The sequence below is a fragment of the Tinamus guttatus genome, unplaced genomic scaffold (genome assembly GCF_059628265.1).
Source record: "Tinamus guttatus ecotype Peru unplaced genomic scaffold, ASM5962826v1 Tinamus_guttatus_pri_ptg000141l, whole genome shotgun sequence".
NCBI lineage: Eukaryota > Metazoa > Chordata > Aves > Tinamiformes > Tinamidae > Tinamus > Tinamus guttatus.
Window position 1 is genome coordinate 983,225 of NW_028288675.1, and position 18,121 is coordinate 1,001,345.

The 18,121-nt window shown below is 43.2% G+C and overlaps 1 protein-coding gene across 2 annotated transcripts; it reads left to right on the forward strand.

Moving 5' to 3' along the window:
- Positions 1-1,452: 1,452 nt before the first annotated feature.
- HSF2 (heat shock transcription factor 2) lies at positions 1,453-16,202 on the forward strand. 2 transcript variants are annotated; one of them, XM_088521975.1, is made up of 13 exons: positions 1,453-1,602; positions 4,574-4,682; positions 4,930-5,057; positions 5,937-6,061; positions 8,461-8,536; positions 9,675-9,736; positions 9,847-9,931; positions 10,575-10,744; positions 12,025-12,294; positions 12,901-13,006; positions 14,166-14,219; positions 14,837-14,921; positions 15,257-16,202. In XM_088521975.1, exons 1-13 carry the CDS (start codon positions 1,474-1,476, stop codon positions 15,544-15,546), a joined length of 1,689 nt encoding a protein of 562 aa, XP_088378101.1. In that variant the 5' UTR covers positions 1,453-1,473; the 3' UTR covers positions 15,547-16,202. The 2 variants fall into 2 exon arrangements, with proteins under 2 accessions (XP_088378101.1, XP_088378102.1); XM_088521976.1 differs by lacking the exon at positions 14,166-14,219.
- The last annotated feature ends 1,919 nt before the right edge of the window (positions 16,203-18,121 follow it).

An 18,121-nucleotide genomic window follows, 5' to 3' on the forward strand; every position in this document is an offset into this window, starting at 1 on the left:
CACCTGTGGTCTTCTGTGCTTGTTCAGAGGCAATATACATGTGAGCTCAGTGACTGATTTGTCTTTTGCCTGCATAGTGATTGATCTAGACAAATCAATAAAGACAGCTGGATTTGAAATGCAAATTAAAATGCTTGAGACTTTCTATGTCTCTTTACTGACTTTATTATTGTGAGAACCTCTGCCATGTCCTTTAGTCAGGGCACATAGTAGTCGCTGACTACCTTGGGTCACTTCTGGTTCCTTGCTTTGTATAACATTGTTTCATTAAGGAAAATCTGCAGACTAGTGTCACTTGGACTTTGAGTGTCATTATCAATACCACTGTCATCTGATGTGAAACTTATGGAATGCTTGTGAAGCTGTCAACATACTAGTTTATTTCCATAAAATAGCTTCTTAAAGCACAAATTAATTGAAGATGCTTTTGAAGTTGCTCAGGATGCTTGGTAGAGTACAGAAGGAGGTTAGTTTTACTATATTTTCAGAACTTATTAGGCTAGCAGTTTTCCTTGGCATCTCCTTTCTTTTGGAATCAATTTCTCCTAAGTCATTGTACAGCTAATGGGTATGAAGTTTAAAGACTATTTCTTTTGGAAAGAGGTCTCCTTAGGGACTGCCTGACTGATCCTTGAGGATTAGTCTGAATGTTTTTGTTGTACATATGCTTACGTTCTTTTTCTTAGATCGTATGCGTAACAAATTAAATGACAAAACAGGAACAACTCAGATGCTGAAGTGTCAGTTGGAGGTGGATGCTCGCTTCATTATGAGCATTAGCAGTGGTTAACGTGGCAGAGGAGGCAGGTGTTTCTTGCTGTGTCTGGTGCACCTCGATTACCAAGTAGTTTGCTGAAGTGGAATGCCAGATCAGAGGAGACAGTGTTGAGGCTTCTTCACATCTGCTTTCTGTAGGGGTGCTGGTGTTTCAGCTACACTATGGGGCTAATATGTCTACGTGCTATTGGCAGCAAGGAATCCATCTCTTGCTTCAAAGGGAGGTCCCCTAAGGAGGCACTCTCCTTAATCTGTTCTGTGCAGCCCCTGGCACAGGTGCCTAGGCCAGCATGCCCATGACTATATTTAAAAAAGGGCTTTGCCCCCCCAGGACCTCCTGGCGCAGAGGCCGGGGCCTCTGGAGAGCAGGGGAGGCCGCGGCTGCGCCGGGGCCTCGCTGCGTGCCCCGCTTGGCCCCGCCCCGCGCAGTGAGGTGCGCCCGGATTGGCCGCCCCGCGCGGCTCGTTTGCATGTCCCCGCCCTGTTGTGCCACGTGAGCGCCGCGCACGTGGGACGCTTATGTAAAGGCGAGCGCGGAGCGGGCACGCGCGCGCGCACGTGCGGCGGCGCCGTGCGCCTGCGGCCTGCCCCCCTCCCCGCGCATGCGCGAGCAGGGCCGGGGGGCCGGCCGCGCCGCGTCTCCTCCCTCTCGCCCTGCCCGGCCCCCGCCCAGACCGCGGAGGCTCCGGGGCGACAATGAAGCAGCAGCCGCAGCAGCAGCCGCCGCCGCCGCCCGCTGCGGGCGCGGGGGTCCCCGCCTTCCTCAGCAAGCTCTGGGCGCTCGTGGGCGAGGCGCCCAGCAACCAGCTCATCACCTGGAGCCAGGTGCCGCGGGGCCCGCGCGGGAGGGCAGGGCGGCCTGGGGCCTGCGGGGCTCGGCCTGGCTCTCCCCAACCGCCATTGGGGGGGGGGGCTGAAGAGGGGGAGCTCCCCGTGCCCCTACATCCCCCTATCTCGTTATTATACAAAATACCGCATGGTGTACGGGCAGCCGGGGCCGCGGCGGCCGCGGCTCTTCCCCTTCCTCCCCTCGCCGTTAAAAACGGCGGGGACCTCCCGGCGCCCCCACACGCTGCTCTGCTGCAGCCCCCCGGCCCAGGCGCCTCCGAGCTGCGGAGCGGAGCGCGGGGCCCGCCCGGCCGCCTTGCTTGGCGGCCCGCTGCGAGGCGTTTATATGCACGCATATATCTATATATATATTTGTTAATCTGTAGCGGCGGTAACGCAGAAGGCGGGCGGGCTGTGTCCTTAATTTGCCGCTGCCCAGTCCGTGCGCAGGCCTCGCTGCCCGCGCTCTGCGCGCCCCCCCCCAACCCCGTGCACAAACGCGGCCTGGAGGGCGCGCGAATGAAGGCGCCATGCGGCGGGGAGGCCGCGGGCGGCCCGGCCCGGCCCGGCCCGGCCCGGCGGAGGCCGCGGGGGCGCCGGGCCCGGGGGGCTCGGGCAGCCCCCGCGCTGCCCCGGCGGCGCGCGGCATGGCGGGGCGGGGCGGGGCGCCGCGCACGCTCATTGGCCGGCCGCGCAGCACGTGGCGCGGCGGCCGTTGCCGGTGCCCGGGCGCGGCGCGCGGCTGTCGCGGTGCGTTGGGGTCACAGATTCGTTACAAAAGCAGGGAAATCCCCCCCGCTCGTGACCGCCGCGGGCGTCCCCAGGGGTCGCTGCGGCGGCCGCCCCCGCCGGGGAGTGTTTTAGGTGCTCAAGCAACGAGAAAAATATCTAAAATGTCTTCCTAACCCCTTTACTGGTGTAAAGCTATCAGTAGTTTCAGCTGTAACTTCTCAGAGAATAAACAGACTGCCCCTGTATTTCAGCGGCTTTGCTCTTAGTGCCTTTTTATTTTCTTTTCCTCTAGAAGAGATGCTAAGGGTATTTGTAAAGGTACGCATGCAATGCTTGCTTAAGCATTAATGCAAATGTAAAGCTCTTTTTGACACCCAAGATATTTGGGGGATGCTTCGTTTTGGACACTCTTGGATTCACTGCATATATTTATCTCAGGCAAACAAGCCAGGACTGCTGTTAGGTGTGTCCATTTTATTAATAAATGCAAAGACTGTGGCATTGCTGGAGATTTTTTAAGGCAGTTTGCAGAAGCGAGAGCTGCTAATCACAGCTGATGTTATCAGGGTTCGACTGTTCCCATATGGGGGAGATGGTATTGAGATAACTTGGTATCCAAGTGATTGCATCTTTTAAAATAATAAATCAGAATTGTGGTTTACAGAAAATACAGGTTTTGACTGCAAGTGTAACAATAAGGGAGCAGTACAGTCACAGAACTGCTAACTTCAGTTTCAGCATTTATCCCTACAGCATAAAGATAAGGATTTGGTTAGACCCAAACAGACAAATCCGGTTTCCTCCCCTACCTTGCGGGGCAGCAGGTGTGTGCTGTCCATGCAAACATGTTTGTGAGCATGAAATTAAGCAGTTGAAGGATTGATATATGCTGCAGTTAGTAATGTGAGGCTTGAAAACTGCACTAGCTGTGTAGTTAAGGGTTCAGTGAATCAAAGTCAGGTCTTAAGTCTGTTCACAGCACTGCTGTAAATGGTGGTCAGGGCAGCAAAAACCAGCAGAAACATTTGCTGATTCTCAGCATTAGCAGAACCCCAGTTTTTTCAGGGATAGGCCTCGGCAACCATTTCAAAATGACTGTGAAGTTAGATGCCCCGTTAAAACTGTCTGCTGCCATTGCAGGTTACTCTAGTGCTGTTTGTGTGATGAGCGCTTGCTCCTCCTCCTGCCAAGCATCGGTCCGTGCATGGGAAGGGGGCAGCAGGAGATGGTTACAGGTTAATTAGGGAGTGTTTGTTACACTGACCTCTCTGTCTTGAGTTCCTAACTTATTGGATGTATAAGCCTTGTTCTGCTGATCCTTGCTGGTCTGTGAGAATCAAGGTGTCAAGGAACGATTTTCACGTGGCCTCGGTTCTTCCTTTTAAGTTTCAAGGGACCGTGGAGCTGCTGGCACTTGCGAGGTTAAGCACAGGGGATTCCTTGATCTGGAGGCTGCTCGCCAGCCTGAGCAGCAGCGCTGACACGAGCCAAAGCCACCAGGCTTCGTGCTAACAGCGGGACGAGAGTGCGGTGGGTGCACAGACACCTGCACCCGTGTATGTGGCTAGTTGGGAGCCTGTCAGTTACTTGTCCTGCGGTCATTGAGGAGCAAACTGTTGAGGCTTCTATTTTAGTCAGAGCCTGTGGCAGAAACGGCAGGATCAACTCAGTAATGGAAAGATGGTCCTCACCCACAGTTGACATCTCCATAGGAGGCGATATTGCCTGGAGTGTTTTTTTTCGGGCTCCATCCAAATCCTAGTTGACATCTTGTGCTCTCTGTGACAGTTATATCAAGCTGCTCAAGTTTTCATACTAGAAAGGAAAAAAGAGCTTCCAATTACTTCAACTACTATTTTTTTCCCTTGTGCAGTCTCTTTGGTTTAATTCCTTTGAAGAAGCAACACATAAAACTGATGCAATTATTTGGCAGTAAAACTGTGGTAATTGTTAGTTAACTAGTTGCATTAACTTACTGCTTTAAGCTAAGAGAAACAATAGGAGCCTTTCTAATAGGAGCATAAGGTGTAGGGATAGCAATGTAAATTGGAGATATTTAGTTGCTTTGCAACTGCAGGTTTGTACACTTTTTGTTGTGGAAAGTTGTCTGTAGGCAGGAAGATCAGTTGCATTCTGCACTCACAAAGGCAACATTCCTCCCCGGTGATTAATTCTAAAAGCCCAGAGTGTTTCTACAATAGTTTTTAAGTAGCTCAATGTGTCTCTTTCGTTTTAGAATGGCCAGAGTTTCTTGGTGTTGGATGAACAAAGATTTGCAAAGGAGATTCTTCCCAAGTACTTCAAGCACAACAACATGGCAAGCTTTGTCAGGCAGTTGAACATGTGTAAGTTCTTGGGGCTTTTTTGTTTCCTTGCTTTCTAGCAGAGTTCTAGATCTGTAGATACTTAGTTCTAGATAACATCTTTAAGAAGTGACTCTCTTTTTTGCTGTACTGTCTGAGTATGGCAAAGAATGGGGTAGGATACTGTCTGAGACTCAGAACTGATAGAATGGTAGTTGGGACAGTGTAACTTCAGTTTCTTACTGTGGGTTTTGAGAGCTGTTTTTTTTTTTTTTTTCCTTCCTTTAAGATGGCTTCCGGAAAGTTGTCCATGTTGATTCTGGGATTGTTAAGCAGGAGCGCGATGGTCCCGTGGAGTTTCAGCACCCCTATTTTATGCAGGGCCGGGAGGACTTGCTGGAACACATTAAAAGGAAGGTTAGTGAAAATTCAATGCATAGCAAACCTGTACTAATAAGTATTGGGACATTTGTGTCTGATTGAATTATTGCAGAATTATGGGTTCAAATAAGCTTGGAGTTTTGGGAAGTAAATAAATTGTGTTGCTGCAGAAATATATCTTTACTTGTTAAATGTATTTTGAGGGATTTGACTAGGCTCCTTTATGTAAAGTCTTTGTAAAGTCATAGTTGCTTTTAAGTATGGCAGGTAGCAAAAATGAGTTATGCTAACATGACTGTTTTGCAAATGCTTGTTAGTGAAAGTACAGAGCATGCTTTGACTTCATGATGGCTAATGTAACAAAATCTACCTGTTTATGTAGCTTGATTCAGAGTAAAGATACTGTAAGCCTTAAATTTCCAACTAGGGAGAAGAGAGGGCGACCATATATATAACTTGTGTTTGTCACGCTGCTAAATACGTTTCTGAAAAATACCCTGCTGTCATCATGAATCAGCACTGTATAAGAACATGCATGAAACAGAAATAAAGCAAGTTAAACTGGTGGGAAAAAGTGTCCTTGTTAATACTGGTTAATTTATAAGCAGTTATGATTAATGGAACACTTAAAATGCTCGAAGAATCTGAATGTACAAAATTGTTTAACAATTCAAGCTACTTTGGTGACAGTGTTAGAAGAAAGATTTCTGTGTATTTCTGCATTTTGTGTTTGATGCATAATTGATTATAAACTTAAGACCATATGGATTGCCAGCGCTAGAAGGAAATATACTTGATCACCAAATTTTATTTTTTATATGTGTATATGTATACACGCGTGTGTGTGTATGTATATGTATATATATTTAAAATAAGTAAAGCAAAGTGGTGTTTCTGGGCTTTCATCCTTTAAAGGTTTCTTCTTCGAGACCTGAGGAGAACAAGATTCGTCAGGAAGATCTCTCCAAAATCATAAGCAGTGCTCAGAAAGTTCAAATTAAACAAGAGTCCATTGAGTCTCGATTGTCTGCTTTAAAGAGGTAGGTTGCTCCATCGGGAACTGATTGCCTTATCACTAAAACTGAGCAAATCTGATAATATAGGGCAAAAAAAAAAGAAACATTAGGCTTCTCTATTTATATCCTTTTTTATTAAAAAAAAATCTTTTTGTAAAAATTTTCTCTCAAATGTAACCCTTTCAGTTTCTAAATACCTAACTTTGTTACTTTGGGAAAATAATCTTTAGATCTTTAATGAAAGAATCACATTTTTTAAAAAGTATGTTCTTACAACAAATTTAGTGTTTGAAGAATTGGCTAGTGATATGCAATTATACAACACCTTCCATACTAATTCCATTTGGCTGCTCAGGTTGAATATTCAACTCCACTCTTCACATAAGAGCGCAGTATTTTATGTCTTCAAGTTTCATTTGAGGCAGAGCTTAGTTTGTGAAAATTATTTTTAATACTTTCTTACTATAGCTAATATTTTTGTTTTTGCTAATTTATGTTTTTCTGTTGTTGTCATCCCAATTCCCTTACTTCTGAAAACTGTAAAGCAATTATGTTTATTAAAACCTCTTTAGAAATGTAATTTAGGAATTACCTACAATTACAGGGAATTACCTGTGCTGCAGACAGGTATTTATACACAGGCTCTAGAATCTGTGTATAAATAGAGTATTTTTAGAATAGCAGTATTACCTGTTTAGTATTTTTTGTCTCAACATGAGGGGTGTCACAAATGACTTAATCCTACAGAGTAGGAAGGTAACAGTTTGCATACATAAACTTTTGCTCTGTAAGTCACAGCACTTTTAACTCTGTTCCAAGACTCCAGTTTGAGTACTTAAGTAATGTCATGTTTCTGTGGCAGAGGTAACTATAGGGGTAAGTTTTAAGAAGTAGATGCTTGTTAAAGTCTTTGATTATAATTAGTTGACTGAATGTAATATTCAAAGGTAAACTTAGCTCAACTAGGAGCAGTCTTTATTAAGCACTGACCAGTCGATATGAGGCATCATGCTCATTTTCACCTCTTAGAATCATAGATTAATTTGGGTTGGAAGGAATCTCTAGAGCCATGTGGTCCAAACAGCTGCTCAGAGCAGGGTTGACTTTGGCTGAAATTCCATCCGGTTGCTAACAGCCTGACAGCTTGGGAAAGATCAGAAGAGTGATCAGTCTTTGACGGGCATATTGTTGTTCCAAATGGCCAAAGTGGAAATTGGAACTAAATCAAAAGATTTAGCTAAGGCTCTAAAAAAACGCGTTCAGAAAGCTGGTGGGAAAACACAAAAGTTCATAATCTCTGGCCTTACTTTGAATCTGTGATGGAACCATCCCTTAAATTGCACGTTGGATGCAGCAGCAGCTTGAGGAGTGAGTAATAAGCTTAAGCATAATACCCTGCTTAAGTGTCTATGGAAAATATATCAGGAGCTGTTTCTGAAAACTTGGCTAAAGGCTCCCCCCAAAAAAAAAAAAACCTGAACGGTAGTGGAGAGCTGCTATTCCTTTTTTTAGTGCCCTTCTGTGTCGAGAATCAGGCTACAAAAGAAAAGAAGGGGGAGTGCTGTCTTTCTGCGAATCTGCCTGTATTTATTATCTACCCCTTAACATGCTCTATGCTGCTGGAAACAAGGTTCACGGAAAATATAGCAAAGCTCCTTTCAACAGCAGTGTTTTAAAGCTGTCTCATTCTGGGCTTTAGAGAGTAGTGGTAAACTTGAAGTATGTAAAGCAATGTTTTTACCTGAAAACTTTGATATGCTGTGATCTGCTGGGATCCTCTTTTTTCCAGCACTCAGTGTGCCCCTGCTTGGGACTACCAGAGGTGACTTTTAGGATAACCCCCAGCTGTAGTAATGCTTGTTTTGTAAAGATGTTATCAACGTGCTTTCTGATAGCTGGCTTGTACATAGCAAGATTTGTGTCAGGGAGGACAAACAGGCTCAGTATGGATGAAGACCTTTTTATTTTTTAACTAGTGAGAGGAAAGCATATTTTTAGGTTGCTTGGTGCCTTTCTGCTGCAAGAAACCACTGTATATTCATTTTATTTCTTCATTTTATTTCTTAAGATTTAGTTTCTGAAAAAGGACGAGATGGGAGACTTCCATATGTGAAAGGAAGACACTTAGTTTTGGAATGCTCCAAAACTCTATATCAGTGTGTGATATAGAAATATTGCTAAAATATTTTTTTGAGAAAAACAGTTCTCTGATGCAGGCTGCTATGTTCTGCTTGGTTCTCTGATTTGTATTTCTTTGCCAAGACTGCTACTTCTGTAATGGTGTGGGTCTTCTTTCCTCCATCCCCTTGATCTTAAAAACATATTTCAAAGAGTTTAATGAAACTAACTAATATTTAACAAATTATTAATGTAAATATTTTAAAATTGGGTTTGGTTTGACTTAAAACATCCGTTTTAAACAGGGAGAATGAATCTCTTTGGAGGGAAGTGGCAGAGCTGAGAGCAAAACACTTGCAACAGCAGCAAGTTATCCGGAAGGTAACACTCTACCATTATCAGTATGTGATGCCTTCCTAGCCAGGGATGTCTGTGACAGGTTCTCTTGTGTGTAGACTTGCTCTTTAGTGTGTGTGTGTGTGTGTGTGTGTGTGTGAAATGGCGTTTTAGTAGAAAAAACACAGTAGCTGGTATATGATGAACAAATATATTGGTAAGACAAAGGTTCAGCATATCCCACTGCATAAGCAGAAGATAATGCCAGTACTCCCTCCAAGCATCTAAGAATATTGTACCTCGTTCATTAGAATAAAATGATCCATCTTTTTTTTGTTATTTTAGGAGATAGATGACTATTATTTGAGCTGACAAATCTTAGGAAACATGTATCTCACTGAAAAAAAATACCAAATTTTATATTGGTCATTCATTACCATCCCACTTAACTTTAGAAATACAAGGTTAGTGTTATCAGAAGAATATTGAATAGAACCCACAGATAATACGCTAGCTTAGTGTAAGCTAGACTTACGACCTATCAAAACTGGGGTAAATGCCAAGAGCTTACGCATTTTTTTTTGTTTGCATATCACAAAACAGCGAAACTTCAGGCAGCCTTGTAGCAGATCCTCGTATGGATTTTTGGGTTGAGTTTCAAGCTAGTTCTATACAGTGAAAGCCTATTCCCCATTTCAATGGGGGAGGCCAGCTAATGCATGAAGTCATCTGTGCGTGTCTTGCATTTTCCCCCCGTTTACCCCTGAATGTGCCAAGATTCCTGCATTGCACCAGGACAGGTTTTGACTCTATATGTAACCTGAATCTCTGAACCTCCTTAGTGTGTCTTCTGTCCTTTGCTTAGTAGGATTCTTTTAATCATTGAAGTTATTGGATTTTATTTCTGTGTATTTAATGATTTAGTGTAAAAATCTATTATGCGCTATATGAAAAAGCGTTTCCCAGGGAACTGATTAGCCACATTCTTTATAGCTATTGCCTGGCAGCGTTTTCTGATCAAATTTGATTTTAGCCTGATCTGTATGATATTCAGCATACAAAACAAGAGTTTTGCTGATAATGAGTAGAGTTTATTGTTGAGGTTTTACACTATAAGGTATCTTGATACCAAACAAAAAAATGCGTATAACAGCTATTAACAGTAGTATTCTTTTCCTCATAGATTGTGCAATTTATTGTTACCTTGGTGCAGAATAACCAACTAGTGAGCCTAAAGCGTAAGAGGTAAACATTCTCTTGAAAACTTACTCTCTGATCAATATGCTGAGGGGGTTTGTAGGCTAAAAAACAAAGACACAGTTCTGAGATTACTTTCGTTTTCTTTCCTGATTCAGGCCCCTTCTTCTGAACACTAACGGGCCTACAAAGTCAAATGTATTTCAACAAATTGTCAAAGAAACAGCTGACAGTAACCATCATGTAAGTTTTCTCTTATGTATACCTTGTGTTGCAACAAAGGTAAGGAGTTAAGGGGGTAGACAGATGAAATAGCCTGAATGAACTCGCAGTCCCTGCCTCAGCCAGGGACAAGAACGGTTTGCTGCTCTGCAAGGCAGCATCCAATCCAGTAAAGTCATGACGGGTTCCTTTGGCATTGAAATGAGTTACAGCACTGAAAGTTACTCTCTGGTACCCAAATAATTTGGGGATTGTGGAGGGGAGGGGGACATAAGAGTGAGTGGTGTAACACAGGAATACTGCCTCCTAGAAGCAGTAACCTTTCAACAAGGTGCTACTTCAGTGGCAGATCAGGGTCACTTTTTTGTGTTTTTGATTTGTATGTAGTACCATAGTTATAGCTTTATTATTCATTTGCTGTTTGACAATACAGGTGTATTTCTGTGCCTGTATAGTATGCTAGGCATTTTTTTTTCTGTAGTTGCTATTCTGTAACTTGTTCATTTACTGGTGTTTTTCTGTTAAACATGAATGTGCACAACCATCTTGTGATATTTGGGAACACACTCTCACATCTTTAAGGCATCTTACATGCAATGATAATTGTCAGAATATTGAAGCTAATATGACTATTCCCTTAATCTTCTTAAAAAACAATCCTCAGGTACCTATCAACAGACCTGAGAGCTTAAAACAAAGGGAGCAGATATCAGATGATATCATTATTTATGATGTCACCGAGGACATGGGTGACGAAGAAAATCCTATGGTTGATGAAGAAAATCCTCCTGTTACGCCAGAAACCAATGAAGATACCACTTCAGATTCTTCCAAGTAAGAAATGTGTAGAAGGCTGTGTAGAAGGCTGGCTTTCCCTGTTGCACAGTAGGCAGCAATTCAGCTGTCTTGCATGCAAGTGCTGCTCAGTACTCCTGCATGTAAGCAGCTTCGCTGTAGGTGCTGATTTACTGACCTGTGGATCTCTTCCAAAGAGTTAAATTGGCTACTGAAATTTCAATATGGTGAAGTTAGCAACTGGTGAAAAGCAATCTGTGTTATTGCATTCTTGCTGGGGACACTGCTTGTCCAAAGGTGGAAGGATTGGTGTCCTCTTATTTTTAAAAGGCTGCGAACACAGGCAAGAAGGAGCAGCCCCTTGCCCTAAGCTAAACTAAACTAAGCTAAGCTAACTAACTAAAGTAGCTACCCCAGCTTGCTTTTCATGTAAAATGAAATAAAAACTCTTCTGTTTGTGTGGCTTGGAGTGTTTCATGACTATGTTTCTTCTTTCTCTCGATGTGCTTTGCATTGTAGAAGCTCATCTCCTAGTTATGAGCACCTGAAATTTGATCCAGAGATTGAGATGCGGGTCTATTCCCAAGTTGCATTGAGTTGCTAGGGCCTGTATGCTGCTGTAGGGAATACAACCTAGTTATGTCCTCGTTGCTACTTGAACTAGTGCTATGATTTCTGTCAAACTCATGTCTAGGGATACATTCTGTGACAGAAGTGTAATAAGGATAAGGCTGTGGTAGAGAGGCAGTGCAGTTATTTAAGAACTAAGAAAATCATAAGAATATAGATGGAAAGAAATATTTTAGACTTTCCGAGAAAAAAATATTTGAGACTTAGACTAAAAAACCCACTGAGTTTTTAAATTGCCTTCTTGTGTATACATAAGAAGCTTAATTAACTAAGATCCTTTATGGTTCCTCTGGATTATGATTTTGTTTTAGGGGAAAGATACAAAATAGACTGGTCTAGCTACATGGCCTCCTGTTTTGACCCACTTCACATGTATTTTGATTAGATGCAAGCTTAGAAATTTTCTAATGCAAAAAAGTCAAAATGTTCCTATACGTTTATAGTCGGACACAGTTCTCATTATGGCCTTGCTCTGTTAGCCGAGTTGTGTTAACAATGTTGAGTGTCCTGCACCATTTCAATGGAAAATACATAAGCTTAGGAACGCCTTGCTTTATTTCCTATTAAAATGGAGAAGGAAAGCTCATTTTCTTGGCTGAAATGGGACATGACCGAACCCAGGAAGCAGAACCAGTTTATATGAGTGTACGAAAGGCTGTGTCGATAAATCCCTTTGTCTCCTCTTACAGCTGCAGCCATTCTCCCGATATTGTGATCGTGGAAGATGATACCGAGGAGGAATATGCCCCAGTGATTCAGGGGGACAAAGGCACAGAACCAGTCGCTCTCCCAGCTAATGATCCCCTCAGCCCCGTGGGGGACAGTACAAGTCCTCTCATGTCAAGTGCTGTGCAGCTGAATAACCCATCGGCTTTGACTGCTGAAGATCCCGTCTCCATGATGGATTCCATCCTCAACGAGAATGGCGTCATTTCACAGAACATAAATCTCCTTGGGAAGTAAGTAGCCTCTTTGAAGTGGCAGAACTGATTGTTTGACTAAGGTCAAGAGAATTATTAGCAGCTTCTGCTCAGGACTTAGGGTTTACAGGTCACCTTTACTCCAGTCATGTTATGATTGATCTTATTTTAGGTGCTTGTGTAGAAATATCAGGAGACTTGGTTTTGTCAGGCTTGTTACCACTTTAAAAGTACGGATGCACTGAATTTCTAGCAGGCTTTCATTGTTGCAAATATTACTGCTTTTGGTATCTCCATGTACGAACTCGTACCTCCTTTTCTCTTGCCTGGGGTCACTTCTCAGTGTCTTCTGATGGTCCTTCCGAGTGACCATCGCGTGGCTGCTGCGGGTGGGTGCGGCTTGGCGAGCGCCGGCTGCCGCCGCCCGCGCTGCTGCCGCATCCACCCAGCAGGCGGGTTTGTGCCGGGGGCTTCCTGCCTGCTGCGCCAGGGCGCTGCTCCGAAGAGCCGGGCAGGAAGGTCTCAGGCTTTTCTGAAAGTGTTTTCAATGAGAGGTGATTATTGCAGTATTCATGAAGATTTTAGGCGCACACAGTACATCTCTACAAGACTTCATTGTGAATTTTTCTTCTTTTTGTTTTCCAGAGTTGAACTCCTGGATTATCTTGACAGCATTGACTGCAGTTTAGAGGACTTCCAAGCCATGTTATCAGGACGGCAGTTCAGCATAGATCCAGATCTTCTGGTGGATGTAACTTTCTCACTTTATTTTAATATCTTTCTTGTGTTGTGGTAATAAATAGTCTAGGAAAAAAAAAAAGCATTTGTTTGGGGCCTATTACTGTCTAAAATGTATTTTAAACACACAGACATTCTTCTTTTGCATTTACTTTATTTCAAAAAGAAGTTACAAGTATGTGGTAATCTCCATTCCTGTGGTGCTGCACACTGTTCAAGGCCCTCCTGTGGCAATTACACTGATTTCAAAGCCAGTCTTCAGTCAAAAGTTCCTTAATGGGACACGCTTATACTTGTGGCTACAGGAGCTTGGACAGCAATGAGACTGATATTCTTTCTTTGGAATAAGTCCGTTACTGAGAAGACCCTAGTCTCAGTGAGCTGGGGCAGAAGAGGCCCTTGATATAGTTGTTTTAGATGATTGGCACTTGACATTATTTTTGAGGAGTATGTGTATGTTCCCATTTTTTTTTCCAGATTTGTGTAGAGTAGAATAAACTCTGTTGAAAGGGGCCTGTGCAGGTCACCAGTTTCAAGTCCCGACTCGAAGCAGGGCCAACAACACGATGTAACTTTGGAGCTCGGGAGCGTGTCAAGCTCCCCAGCCCCATGTGTGCCCTGTGCTCCAGCCCTTTGCCCATCTGTGGCCCTCTGGACTCTCTACAGTTTGAGAGATGTCCCTAAACTGGGTGCTCTTCCAGAAGTGGCCTCAGGTGTGGAGGGAAGTAACTGTTCCACTCACCTGGAGGCCACGTGCTCACGGCAGCAAATGTATAATTCACAGTTATTTAATTATTGCAGCCTCCTCCCTGCAGCACGGCCGTGCGGCCCCCCCTGCTTGGATGTCGTCCAGCCCTGAGAGACCCGCCCCCCCCCCCAGTCTCTGTGCATTAAAACAGGAATGAATCACTACTCTGGAGACTAGAGCAGTAGCAGGCTGTTGCTCCAAGTCAGCTGTGATGCGGTGGTTTTGTTACAGAGGTTATGCAGTTCCAAACCAGCTCCTCTCCAAGGCTGGGTTTTCTTGGCAACGGAGGTGGTTAATTGTAAATAAACTCTAATCCTGTTTGAGGGTGAAAATATAGGACACACATAGGCAGATAGAACTTGTTTGTATTCTTAATACAAGACCACTGAGATACCTAAAACTTGGTATGTTTTGTCTTACTCAGCTTTTTACAAGCTCCGTGCAGATGAATCCCACCGATCATATCGCTAATCCTAAAGTAAGTCTTTAATCCATTTTTCAGTTTCCATAGCAGTGAGAGAAGCAAAGGGATTTTTTTGTCCTTCACCTATTTTCTTTACTGCTATTCTAGTCCATGAGAATAAGGCGGCTGTGGTTGTGTTTGTCCTATTAGTCTTAAACAGAAAGGGGAAGAAGCATACTGGTTGGTGACAAATAATATCATTTAAAGCATGTTAAATTACCTTGAGGACAAAATGCCATGTGCACAGTACTGTTCTCCTGACTTAGGCATCTGCTAAGATTGTACTACTTGCAAACAGGGTATATACAGAGCGTTTTCAGCTGTATTGTCTGGTGGGAAAGAAACCTGAGAACTAACTCTTGGAGTTTGCCCTTGTCTGTTATGAGCGTTAGCCTTTTTTTTTTTTTTTCTTCAAAAAACTTTGTTTCCATTTTGCATTTTCTTAACCAGAATCGAATAGTATGGATAACTGATGCCAGTGCATCCCTTAATAAAAAGAAACAAACAATTTGTGGTGGTTATTGCTGTTATTTTTAATAGTTGGTTAGCTAAGGTCTGTTGGCATTGTATTCGCAAACTATTGAAATAAATAAAGTTTTAAGAGTGTATTTAGATATTGCTTTCTTTTCCAGATGGAGCCAAAGGGAATTGAAACTGCTAAGAATAATGCTGGGCCAGCTGCTTCACAAGAATCACAGGTTTCTAAGCCCAAATCAGGTTAGTTGTAATAAAATGCTTTGGTGAGCAGTTGAACAAACACTGTCTAAACCATTCTGTCTATATCTCAGTTATTTGCTCCTCATCAGTTTTTGTTTGATGAGTAAATGACCAAAGCAACATACTTAGTATTAGGTTTGCTTTAAGGAGTCTTGGTACTGCACCAGATGCAGAGAAAAATGGTAATTTTGCAAAAGAGTCTGAACATTTTTTATGTATTAATGCAACATTTCTTCTTAAATGTTTTTTTTTTTACATTTAAATTGCATGTCAACTGAGTGAACGTACGGTGTTTTGGGAAGACTTTTTTTTTTTTTTTCTCTGTTTCCTTGAAGATAAACAGCTCATCCAGTACACAGCATTCCCACTCCTCGCATTCCTCGATGGGAACCCAGGCTCCACCGCCGAGAGCAGCAGCTCCACGGCAGAAACTGCTCCCTGCGTGGACAAAGCCCTGGAGGTGGATGAGCTCCTGGAGAGCAGCCTGGACCCGGAGCCGACGCAGAGCAAACTGGTGCGGCTGGAGCCGCTCACGGAGGCGGAGGCCAGCGAAGCCACCCTCTTCTATCTATGTGAACTGGCCCCGGCCCCCATGGACACAGACATGCCCTTCTTGGATAACTAGTGTGGGGGGGGCTCTGTATATAGTCACCGAGATGAACTATTTATTTAGAATATTGTTTGGTATATGAGGTTTTTTGTAAATCACTCTGTTTTATGTAACCAGATGATGTGGAATCTAAAATACCTTTCCTATCTTCCTTCCTATAAGCAGTTGTTTAACGGTATAGTTAGACAAGCTCTTAGACATGGTTGGCAATACCAAGTCAGACTGTTACCAGACATAGCTGCTCTCACGTTCTTGGAGTTACATACAGCTCTCAATAGCCCAGCTAACTGACCACTTGTTTTGTTAAGAGTAAGCTTTGATTTCTGCCGCCTTCTACTTCTGGTCTTATGTATGATGAAGTAAAGTAGTAGTGTATGGTTAGGGAGCACCGACTTCCTGTATTTTTTTTCTATTTTTTACAACCTTTTGTTTAATAAACAGGAGGCTTTAGGGGGGTGGGAGGGGACCAGGACCTAAAGGAGGCTTTTTTCTTCCCTGCTTGAGCTGGGAACAAAGTGCCTGTACTGTTGCTGAACCTGGGTTCTGCCTTACACACAGCACAAGCCGGGGAGCAGCGCTCCTCACGCACCAGGCCCCTCGCCTGCATGAGGACTTGGAACTTGGACCATCTACTCATAAAATAAATGTTACTTAAGTGTGATACTCGCAAAGGATTGTCTGTTGTTTTGTGCCTGGACTAGATACAAAACTGAAGGCCTGTGTTTTTCTAGCCTCAATGGTAGAGGGATATTTTACTCTGTAAAAAACAAAGTCTGGCGGTGCTGGAACAACTTTTCAGAAAGTAAGCAGAGTAGGTGAAGAGTATCTAGCCTGCTACCATTACCAAAACCAAACCACCCTCTTCATAAAATAAAGCCTACAACACTAGAGAAAGGGCTAGGGGAAAACGCAGAAAACCTGTATATACAAACACTTTTAGCAGAGTTTTATTTCATGTTTTCATACTTACTAGTGCCTTGATTTCATTGCAAGTTTTAACCTACTCAGGTTATTGAGCATGGAATTTCCTTCCCTGCCTTATTCAGTCTTGATTGTTAATAGTGAAGTGACCAGTTTGTAGAGTATTGAAGTAGCCACTTCAGGATGCAACTAGGCAAACCTGCCCTTACAACCAATCATTTCCCCACACTTTCTGATCGACTACTATGAGAATAAGGCAGCAACAGTCTAACTGGAGAGGGAAATTCTGGTTCCTCTCTGCCCTCAACCTTGCAGATGTGGTTGCAGCAGAAGCTCCAGGCTGGGAAAGGTCCGAGTGAAAGTTATTTCTCCCTTAACTCCTCCAAAATCACAGAATCATAGAATGCTTAAGGTTGGAAGGGACCTCTAGAGGTCATCTAGTCCACGCAGGGTCACCTAGAGCACGTGGCACAGGGCTGCATCCAAGCGGGTTTTGAAGATCTCCAGAGAAGGAGACTCCACAACCTCTCTGGGCAGCCTGTTCCAGTGCTCTGTCACCCTCACTGTTGAGAAATTTTTCCTTAAGTTCCTGTGGAACTTTTGGTGCTTCAGTTTGTGGCCATTTCCTCTAGTTCTGTTGGTGGCCACCACTGAAAAGAGGCCAGCACCATCCTCCTCACTGCCTCCCTTGAGGTACTTATAGACACTGATCAGATCCCCTCTCAGCCTTCTCTTCTCCAGGCTGAACAGGCCCAGCTCTCTCTCCTCCTATGGAACATCTGCCCTACATTCCACACCTCAACCTTGCCTTTTTTAAGGAATGATTTAGGTATAGAGTTAGCTACAGTTGTTGTGCCTTCCTTTTTCTAATTCAGTGAAAGAGCAGTTATTACAGAACTGCTGTATTAGCACTGCTATTCAGGTGCATTAGCTGAACTTGCAGAATTCTCATCTGCAATCTACACAGGAACAGGGAGGAGTTGCCTCAAACCTTTCTATAGGTAAAGCCATGATTTCTACCAGGAATAAGCAGGCTTTTTTTGTTTTTGGTTTTTTGTTTGTTTGTTTTGTTTTTTAAAAAACAAAGATACTTAAGTGTTGTCAGCTGTTTTTCTCAGCTGAAAACTGCTCTAAGATGCCCCAGGCAAGTAACATTAGAATACAATAGAAAAACAGATATGATCCTTCATTTGGCAACAGTATCAGAGATAAAGAGCATCAGAGACATCTTCATCCAAATTTATTTATTATTAATAGGTAATAACATGTTCAAAATTACTAAACATCTTTACTACTCATTACCATTTTGAGTCTGGCTGACCTGTCAAACTTCTTCAGTAAATGTTTAGGAGCATATTTAAAATAAAAGCTTACAGAAGCAGTAATATGGAGTAAGAGCATAACCACCACAGTAACAGACGATGACAACAACTGCTAAAGGCTCTAGGGGTCGCTCCCAATCAGACGGCTAAAGTCTCAAGATATAACAGGTAACAGAAATATATAAATAACAGAGCTTACATACTTCAATTACAAAGCAGCAAGCACAAAAGCATTTAAGATTTTATAACCGCACAAAACTATACATTTTTTTTTGTCTGTTTAAAAAAAAAGAAAAAGAAAAAAAAGAGATCTAGTGTATTTCATGCCTAGAATTAGACTTTCTAGG